Source organism: Eschrichtius robustus, chromosome 14, assembly GCF_028021215.1.
Source record: "Eschrichtius robustus isolate mEscRob2 chromosome 14, mEscRob2.pri, whole genome shotgun sequence".
Taxonomy (NCBI): domain Eukaryota; kingdom Metazoa; phylum Chordata; class Mammalia; order Artiodactyla; family Eschrichtiidae; genus Eschrichtius; species Eschrichtius robustus.
In genome coordinates this window covers 89,879,572-89,890,824 of record NC_090837.1, presented here as the reverse complement: position 1 = coordinate 89,890,824, position 11,253 = coordinate 89,879,572, and the positions used below count along the sequence as shown (strand labels likewise).

Below are 11,253 nucleotides of genomic sequence, written 5' to 3'. Positions count from 1 at the left end.
AAGGTCTTTAACATTCTAGATCTATTAATAAAGAACTAGCACATGGTTAATTATAATTTTTGGTTCAAAAATTGTCTTTCTTCCTTCTCACTTATATCTGCAAGCTATATCCACTCATTTCTTGTTATATTCTTATTAGCAGTTCTGAGAAAGCCATTTAAAAGCCTTTATTTATAATGTCACCCTAAGAGACTGCCAAGTTTCCCTTGATTTTTGAGATCACAAATAGGATTAAGTTTCTATATTTATCCCATCCACATTTCCCCAGCTCCAACTTTTATCTCCCCACACACAGCCACCAAATCCATCATTCTGACTTACTCTTTCCCTTTTTTTTTTTTTTTGTGACCCCAAGAATCTTTAGAGTAAGAGGGAAAATGATGGTCCAAAAGGAGATAATAGAAAACATTTTATTATGTCTAGTTTCAAGACTGGTCCAAATGTTAAAATGCAATTTATAGATCTTTATTCAACTTCAATAACGTGAACTCTCAGCGACAGATGTCATGCACAGTGTTAGATATCTATGCATTTTCTTTCTTCCATTCAGTAAAGCACAATGTATATTGTACACTCCATGCCCTTAAAATTAGATTTCCAGTCCTACCTCTATTTGGTATTATGCAGGTCACTTAAAATTTCTGAATAGACATTTCTTCATATGTGAATGTAAAGTATTACATGAAATATACTTTTCTATACTAAAATCATGTGATTCTACTTGGATATAATATGTTGATGCTTACAGTAATGTTATTCAAATATTAATATAATTATTTTATTATGTAATATTGTGTTAGTATCAATGCCATTTTATTTTTATACATCATGTATTTTGAAATATACTATGCTCTACATTTTATTTAATATTTACAAATATGCCTAGATACTGGCAATGATAGGATATCCAAACACACTAACATGAGACACAGTGTTAGCACATTTTTTTCATATTGAAATATTATGCAGATTCATATCCATGTATTCACCTGACTGGAAAATATAACCAAGATTGCAGATGTAGGTCAGAAATGTCACTGGCTATTTCTCTAGGGCCCATTTCAGACATACAAACTGATAACAGTTTTCCTTATTAGCCTGAACTCAGCCCTGAATATTTCTCAGACTGGCATTGCTGACAGCTGTCAACACTCTTCAATCAGAAGTGGACTATTATTTGAAACGTTTTTCCCTTCCCCTGAAATGTATGACCATTATAGAATATTTGGAGTATACAAGAGTGTAAACGAAGTCACAATAGTTCATCATTCGGGCATGCTTACTGCCACTGTTTCATTCCTCTATTTTTATATTGAGGTTCAAATGAAAGGGTATTCATATCTGTTTTGTTATGATATAGGAATATGAAATAGTGATAGTTTAACTTTTAAATATTTCAATCATACACTTAAACTGAAAAAAAATAGCATATGGTAGAAAAATCACCCAGGTTTAATGAATATTATGATTTGACACCTTTAGATTGCATTAGAGGGAGGAAAATGTGACAGACGCTTCTAAACTTCAAACTTTAAACCAGTTTCTCTTTCTCCTATCATGTTAATTACCAAAATAAATTTTGTGCGTTGTTTTTCTTTTCCTAGGCTTATTTTACAAAATCAATTTATGAGAATAGTCTCATATGGCATCATCTTACAACTTTGAAACATTTTTATCTGGTATCATATTGTGCCCTAATTTGAACTTTTTTTTTATACATTTTTTCTAGTTAATCCAATTGATATTTGCCTCTAAGTGGACAAATTTTTCTAGGTGTAAAGCAATAAAAAAGAAGCTCTTAGTTTATAGATTAAGCTAACTTCTATATATACTAAATTTGGACAAATTATCTCCACAATGATTGTCCAAACTTTCAACTTCATTAACATTGTGTAGGACTTCTATTTTCTGTATATTTTCATCAATGGCTGGTACTAAAATATTTAATAATTTTGGTCCATCATAGTGATTTAAAAAATGCAAAATAAATCATTTTTATTTTTGTTGTTGTTGAATATATATGGTTTTTTTTTTAAAGATTTATTGATTGATTGATTGATTGCTATGTTGGGTCTTCGTTTCTGTGCTAGGGCTTTCTGTAGTTGCGGCAAGCGGGGGCCACTCTTCATCGCGGTGCGCGGGCCTCTCACGATTGTGGCCTCTCTTGTTGCGGAGCACAGGCTCCAGACGCGCAGGCTCAGCAGTTGTGGCTCACGGGCCCAGTTGCTCCGCGGCATGTGGGATCTTCCCAGACCAGGGCGCGAACCCGTGTCCCCTGCATTAGCAGGCAGATTCTCAACCACTGCGCCACCAGGGAAGCCCCAATATATGTGTTTTAAACACAAGTGAAGAATAAAAAAATAGCTGTGCAAATACTTATTAGCCAATTTCAAGGATATTAATTACCAGTATGACCACAAAGAAACTTTTATAACTAACAAAATTAGCAATATTTTCTCTTTATCATCTAATAACCAACTTATATTAAATATTACAGATTCATAAAAATGCTAAGATAAAAATAGGCTTATACAAATCAAGATCTAGATAATGTCTCCATTTTACACTTGTTCTTGTGTCTTAAACATCTTTTAATCTACTATAATATCTTCTTTAAAACCCCTCACTTTTTTTCTCAAACTACTGACATGAAGAAACTATATCAGTTTTTTGATAGACAAATGCTATTTAAAATTCATTGTGTATACGATCTCACACATAGTGTGATAAATGCAGACTCAGTGTCAGTATATCTGGAGTAGCTCAAGATTCAGCATTTTTAATAAGATGCTGCTGTTCCACAGATCACAAGGTGGGTAGAAAATCCATAGAAAGGTTAACAATTTGGATTTGTTTGGTTATTTTGGTTTCATTTTTTGGACATATTTTTACTTCTGTAAGACCATCATCACAATCAAGATAATGAAGCATAACCATCACCCCCAAATTTTCTCTTGTGACCCTTGGTAATACCTTCTTCCTATTCCTCTTCATCTCTATTCTCTCTCAAGAACTTATCTGTTTTCTGTCACTGTAATAGTTTTGAATTTTCTAGAATTATATATAAATGGAAACATGCAATCTGAATTATTTTTTGTCAAGCTTCTTTCACTCAGCATAACTATTGGAGATGTTACTTTGTGCATCAATAGTTCATTTCTTTTTACTACTGAGCATTATTACACCACATGGACATACCACACTTTGTTAATACATTAACTTGTTGGTGGGTATTTGATTTGTATCCAGTTTTGGCTATTATAAATAAAGTTGCTTTAAACATTCTTGTAAACGTCTTTGTATGGACAAATAATTTTATTTCTCTGGGGCAAATATCTGAGAACAGAATGACTGGATCATACGGTCAGCGTATGTTTAAGTTTTTAACAAACTGCGCATCTGTTTTCTACAATGGTTGTGCTGGGTTCCATTCCCACCAGCAGTACATGAAAAGAAACTATATTCCATTTGGTGCAGCAATCTATAGTCTTAATTATTTTATGTTGATTGATGGTACTTTTAACATTTTTTATACGTCAGTGATTTTTTTTGTCCTATTGGAGTTTCAGTAGAGGAGACCAGTGTTACCTACTCCACGATTATAACTGTCTACTTCTCCTTAGTGCTGTTGATATTTGTTTCATGTATTCTAAAGCTCTGGTATTAACTTCAGTCACATAGGACTGTTAGGCCTTTTTGATTAATTTACTTTTTTATCTTTATAAATGCACTTGTTATGTCAGGTAATACTTCTTGTCTTGAGGTCTTGTTTCTGAGATATTAATACAACATTTCAGCTAACTTACGATTATTATTTTATGGTATATCTTTTCTCATCCTTGTCCTTACAACCTATCTGTGTATCTATAATTAAATTATTTCTTTAGTACATAGTTGGGTTAAGTTTTTAAATCCAAAACTGAAAAACAGTGCATATTATTTGGTGTGTTTTACTAATCTCTTTTTAATGCAATGATTCATTTGGTTAAATTTGCTATACACTCTTGAGTTCACTTCTTTCCCCTTATTCTCCTGTTTATTATTGTACTAATAAAAGGTAATTTTTAGAATCTTATTTTCCCTTTCTTAGTCACTTAATGTGGCCCTTTGTTTGTTTTCAGTGATTGCTCTAGTGATTTTGATGTGCATCCTTCACTTCTCACAGCAGTCTACTTGAATACTTGCTATATCACTTTATCTATAATGTAAGAAGTTGACCACCAGATAGTTTAATTTCCCACATCCCATTATTTGTGCCATTATATTCTACATGTTATATATCCCATAATATTGTTATTAATTTATAAATAGTAAATTATTTTCAAAATATTAATAAAAACAAAAATAGCCTTTTATATTTATCTATATATTTAATATTGCCTTCTAATTTCATTACTTTATGTTGGTTCATATGTCCTTCATTCTGAAGAGTTTCTACTTAATATTTTTATAGTGCAATTGTACTATTGATTAATTCTTCTAATTTGCTTTATATTACTCTTGTTTTGAAGGATATGTAATTACATGTTAAAAGTTTTTGTCTCAGAACTTTATGTATGTCATTCTATTGCCATCAGTCTTACATTATTTCTGATGAACATTTAATGGATATTCTTATTATTTCCCTTTTTCCTCTGGTGAGTTTTTAATATTTTCTCTTTATATTTTATTTTTAGTAATTTTACAATAACATGATTTTTGCTTGTTTTGTTTTATTCTTGCTTAGCGTTTGTTGAGTGTCTTTTTGGGTGGAATATTGTTCTGCACATTTGAAAAACCATTGGCCACTATTATTTTCTCTTCTTTCTTTTTGGGACTTCAGTTATATATATATGTTATACTATTTGAGATTGTCCCATAATTATTGAAATTCTCTCTATTTTTAAAAATTATTTTTTCTACTGTTGATGTTATCTTTCTACTTTAATTTGAATCATTTCCATAAAACAATCTTTAAACCAATGACATTTTCTTCTGTAATGTTCAATCTTTTGATAAAACCATTTTGGATTTCAGATATTATATCATTCAATTCTAGGAGTTTCATTTTTTGAGTTTTTCTTTTTCTGCTGTGTTTCATCATATGGTCACTGAAATATTTGATTTAGACAATTGTCATCAATAACTGGTAAAACTTTAAAAGAAAGGGTGACTAGGAAATTCATAATAAATGATTCAAATGACAGTACATGAATCTACTAATGAATCTTAGGAACAAGAACAACAACTTCAGGACAGGAAACAAAATGTGACAAAACTAAGTATTTTGTGCCTCCAGATATCATGGAATATGAAATATACAGCATCAGCTATTAGTATTGTTGACAAATATTTAAAATTGCATCTAATCAAGACTCTACTAATTTAAAGGGAATAAAGAACTACATTAAACCACACTATGGGCATGCAGTCAGAAAAATCCATAATGTGGGAAACTCTATAGGATCAATGACCTTGTTTGTTCAAGACATAAATGGAAAGAAAAATTAAATTTAGAGTCATGAATCTTGTGGATTAACTGAGACTTAACGAATGTCTCAACAAACTGCGTTGTGGACATAGCTGAATCTTGACTCAAAGATGTTTAAAGAATTTTAATTTGAGCATTGGTTGGATATTTGATTATATTGAAGACTTACTCTTAATTTTTAGTATTCAATTTTGATCTTTAAAAAGGTCATATAGCATTTGTGCCCAAGTGTGTTTGTGTGCATGTGTGTGTGTGTAATGAATGGTTAAAATGATAACGACATTTGAAATTTGTTTTAATATCAGGAAGTGGATATGTATATAGATTAAACAAGACTGACCATGTTTTGATAATTTTGAACCTAAGTAATGGTATATAGGTGTTCATTATACTATTCTCTCTCTGTTTAGATGTATGAAGATACCGTAATATAAAGTTAACATAGATGTTATTTACCCAACATTTTAAGCCTAATTCATATCACTGTTAGTGATAGTTTTACAAATGTATACAAAATATCTTCTCATGAAGAAAACTGTACTTGTTTCAAATGTTTTCATTATTCACTAGCTATCAAAATATATATTTTAGCTATTTCTAAGCAACAGACATAAGAATTTCAAATATTTAACGTAAGGGTGAAATTCATCTTTAATTTTCACCTCAGCTGAATTACTTCATGACTTTCATTAAGTAAACTTATAACAAAGAATACATCTGCTTGGAGGAATTACAGAGGGACCGCAGGATCCCCGTTTATGACAATGTGTTCTTTCTTAATTAGATGTTTTTAACAACTCTTCCTAACAAGAGCCAAAGACCTAAAAAAACCTGTCAGGGACAATCAAAAATATGTGGAGAAAATTCAAAACAAGGTCATATGAAAAACTCCTAACAGAAAGAGATTCTATGACTTTTCTGCTGATTATGGCATTGTAGATTGGACAAAATTATTTTTCTTCATTAATCCCAAACAAACAAATCCAATTTGGTTATACGGAGGTGCTATATAGATGTGGAAATTGCAAAGTTATTCAGTTTCATATAAGAGTGAGAATTACCAATCATTTCATGGAGAGCTGGTATGATCAGTATCAGGTAAATGGAAAATTTTAAATGGAAAAGTCACTAGCTTGAGTTTTTTGTCTTAATATTTAAATACTAAAAGATACCTTTCATCTACATTTTACGTATTATAAGCATTCAGCCATTTTACCCAAGCACTGTAATTTTTCATTTATTATTTTAAAATGGCTTTATTTCTTTGTTAAGATGAAAAACATTCTTCATATCTTTTGCAATATAAAAATATCTTAACAGGATTTCTATTCACATGATGTTTTATAACATCAGTATAAATCAGTTTAAATGTTTAAATCCCCCAGGTTTTAAGCTGAATTTTCATTTTGTCTATTTAATTAGCTATGTAAAATACCATAACGTGGGAAACTGGATGACAAAGCGTATCTATTGAAAAAGAGGAAAAATGTCACATTTTTCCCTGGCTTGATGGTTGATATAATTGGATAGTTTGAATTTTACTGATAGAAAGGAAGAAGTAAACAGGTTAAATTTTTAAAAATATCTCAGTGTCAGTTATCAATCAAGGAGATTGCTAGAGCAACTTTTCAACCTTCAGGCAAATTTATGACTACAGTGACTGAGCAGAAATTTGTAATTGTACCATTCAAATTATTGCTGAGTTACAAAACATAATTAAGTAGCTTAACTGGAAGATGAGTGTATATTTCTGTTCCATTTTTACAGATGCAAAAGTTGTATCCTGTCTTTAACAATTATGTGAGAAAATGTTATTTTTTAAATGTCGAGAATTTTGTTTTGTTTTTTGTTCTCTAGGAATATGAAAGATACCTAAGAGTTAAAAATATTGCAAGGGAACATAAGATTTTTGTTTGCAACATACTGTTCCTCTGAAGAGTACCAGTTGGAATCAAGATCAGAATGAATTGCTGCTTATTGCTGCCTTTTACGTTGGGAATTCCTCTCCTATTGCCTTGCCTTATAGCAACAGAAAACTCTAAAACAGAGGAAGTTAAGCACCCAGCGGGATCTCATTTGAGAGTGAGGCGGGGCTGGATGTGGAACCAGTTTTTTGTACCAGAAGAAATGAATAAGACTAGACATCACATTGGCCAGGTACTGATTTTCTGAAAGTGCTACAGGAAATAACCTTGTAAATCTGATCGAAAGAGTGAAGGAGGCTTTGGTATTTGATGAATTCTCCATTTTTCTTAGTGGAACCATTAGAAAGCTTCAAACACCAGCATAATTGATTGTTATATTTGCAAGCACCTAAAATAGTCACAAAAACTTGAAGAAGAGGGAAAGCTCTGGTTTTTAAATTTCACTTTAACCTCATACAAAGTTGCAGCATTTATCAACATCTGGAAATGTGACGGTGTTATTTTTGGTAATGGATCAAAGCCACCACACGGAGAACAGTAATGTTTACCAACGGTATTTAGCCTGATTTTCCATTATGCTAAGTAGGTGTTGATTTACCCCTCATTAATTTTTAATGAAGCAGATTAATACCAAACCCTTTTACAGTTATGTAGCTTCAAGAGCCTACACACTTCATTTGATTAGTGAAGTTGAAGTAAAACAAATAATTATTTCATTTTCTTATAAGAATACATTTTAAGAAAATTTCCTTAATGAGACAAAACATTTCCTATTTATGTTTTTGGGTTTTATTATTATTTGATTTTCTTCAAACAGAGGTAGTTATAATATCATGTCCTTCTCTGTAAGGCTCTTTCTCTGGATGAATGAACTGAAATAAGTTTAACCACTAATTAACTGACACTAAAATTTAATTGGGCCCAAAGGGTGAAGCACTCAAAATTTATTAACTCTCTTTTTCTAGCCCTTTTAGGAGAGCTGCAGTGTTAGTGTGTTGTCTGGATTCCATGAGTTCATCTGTCCCATCAGCCAAATATATGAGTACCTTCAACCAAAGGCTTAGATTAGGGTTTTAGGCAAACAGATTTCAATCGTGTGTGTGTGTGTGTATGCATGCGCGCGTGCCTGCCTGCTATAAGTAATATTTCTCATCCCTTTTTATTTTCTAAGATGACTCCAGGTAAAGCACAGGCAGAACGGTGTGAGGTCCGTTGTTAAGTGTCTGCTAGTTACCTGAGTCTCTAGCCATATTTACAGTGGACTCCACAGACCCCCATAGGCTCTCCCACCACTGAATAAGGAGAATGCTACTATTGGCAGGCAAATGTTAGTGGTAAGGCTCTACAGGGAAGTGCATCAATGCAGTCAGAACAGGGACCAGTCACTGAATAACTCACATTCTGCTCCCTACACATATCTCCCATTTCCTCCTTTCATATAGCGGTTTGTTTTGCTTCTTTTTCATTCTGTAAAAATATTTATGAAAATATTCTAACAGATATTTTTTCCTCTAAACAACCTCATTAAGCTTAAACCACATACAGGTAACTGGTTTAAAAGAGAGTAATAATGAATACTTACATGCTTGTAATAACAGAGCTGGTAAAAATAAAATGTAGTTGATGTGTCCAAAATAACTTTCTTTTTGATCTGTTTGTTAAAAGAGATTAAATTTGGAAAGCACAATTAGGTAAAAATTTAGTCATATTGATTTGCCAAATTGATAGTAACTTTGTAATTGAAAAAAATTTTTGAATGGAAGTACAGAAAATTTTATAACACTAGAATCCACGAAATTGAAATGTGTTGAACTTATGCATTTTGTGACAACAAGAGGAAGATGTTCAACTTTTTTTAAATTAAATATGGGTCCTTAAAAAGATCAAGCTCACTGATCTATGAAAATTAACATGAATATACTTGAAATACATTTATTCATGACTGAATTTGACTAGTCTTCATTCTAACATTCAAATTTTCAAACTACATTGGAATAATATTTGGAAACCAGGGGCTATGCATTGCTTTCATTTGGTATACTTATTGGAGAATACATTTGTTTTCCACAATTTCTTATCACTGGGGCATGGGGATTTCACTTTTACGAGTAATGAAGGACTTTCAAATTTTAAAAGCTGTAACTCTTTTATTATCTTTTTATTATCTCCAATTTGGTTCTTTCATTGTAGAGCAGTGATGTTCAACACATTATTAAAATTATTAAAATTCGTTGTATTAGATATCTTTAGATATTCTCGACAATCATATAGAAAAATTATTAATTAGTCCAGAATAATATATGGTACTTTGAGCTACCAGAAAAATTATGGAATTAAGGTTGTATTTTTTGGCTAACTTTGTAAATTTTCTGAGAAGCTCTTACTTTGAAGAAGGGAATATTCATAAATGGTGAATCAAGAAAACCATGGATTCACAATGATTAAGAGATTATTCTCTAATGCTTCCTTTCTTTATGTAAAAATAAGTTAGATATGAAAAATCATACAATGTTACCTATATCATAACATCTTTTTTATATATAAAATTCAAAATTCCATTCACACTATGAATAATGAACAAATTTACTTTGCTCTTAAATAAATAAAATAGTGAGGACAAAAGAAGTACATTTGAGAACTGAGTGACCTATGTTGGAAAGGAAGAGTTAGAGCTAATTTGGCTAAAACTCAAGGACTAAAAGACCATGTTACATACTGGTTTGCAGGGGAGGATCTGAGATCAAACAGGCCTTTTGGTGTAAATCATAATTCTACCCCAAAACCATGTGACTCTGTGAAAGTTATTAAAATTTTCAGTCTCACTTTCCTTCTCTGTTGAAAGAATTTATTATATCAATAATGTGTATTTTACAATGAATGCTTGAGGATTAATTGAGAAAACTAATATAAAGCAATTTGTAGATTTTATGGATGATTGAGATTATTATCATTTTCTCAACATGCTCCCTAATTTTCTTACTAATATTTCCATGTTTTCTATGTGTTTTTAGCCTAGAGATAGAACATCACTGTTTAAATTTATTTTAGATCATTATCTCTGTGTCTCTAGGCCCCGATCTAATATAAATATTTGAGAGCATGGTTTTAGTGACTAAAAGTGTAATCATATAGAGTAAACACGAACCAACTTTTCTGTGCATAATGTATAAAAGGGGCTTTGTTTTTCAATCATTATAGTTTCTAATTAGAATCATCTGTTTAGAGTAATGAAATTTGTATAGCGCTTTACGTTGAAAATTCAAAGACTTCTCTGCCTGGTGATAGATTTTAATCTTAAACTTAACATTTTACCTCACTTAATATAATATGGGAATTATATGGAATTCTTAACTTAGGGAATAATTAACAGACATGAAGATGCAATGATTAAAATTTGTCTTAACATGTTTGGAAAGTAAATTATCTCTCTTTGCACTTGCAGCTAAGATCTGATTTAGACAATGGGAACAACTCTTTCCAGTACAAGCTTTTGGGAGCTGGAGCTGGAAGTATTTTTGTCATTGATGAAAGAACAGGTGACATATATGCTGTACAGAAGCTTGATAGAGAGGAACGGTCCCTCTACACTCTAAGAGCCCAGGTAATAGACATCACTACTGGAAGGGCTATGGAACCTGAGTCTGAGTTTGTCATCAGAGTGTCGGATATCAATGACAATGAACCAAAATTCCTAGATGAACCTTATGAGGCCATTGTACCAGAGATGTCTCCAGAAGGTACTGCATATTAATTTACGTCAAAGATGTACCTATTAACAATGAAAACAGATTTAAAATTTCGAGCATATGTTTTGGAAGTGAATTATTTACCGTTCTACATGGGTACTTCCTTCTGCAA

At 31.5% G+C, this 11,253-nt stretch overlaps 1 protein-coding gene across 1 annotated transcript in view; it reads left to right on the top strand.

Moving 5' to 3' along the window:
• Positions 1–7,432: 7,432 nt before the first annotated feature.
• The window catches only part of CDH19 (cadherin 19), a 56,708-nt gene continuing 52,887 nt past the window's right edge, over positions 7,433–11,253 (top strand). Inside the window, exons 1-2 of the mRNA XM_068563402.1 lie at positions 7,433–7,627; positions 10,838–11,132. Of these exons, the coding sequence (XP_068419503.1) occupies positions 7,433–7,627; positions 10,838–11,132 (490 nt within the window). The remainder of the gene's footprint in view (positions 7,628–10,837; positions 11,133–11,253) is intronic.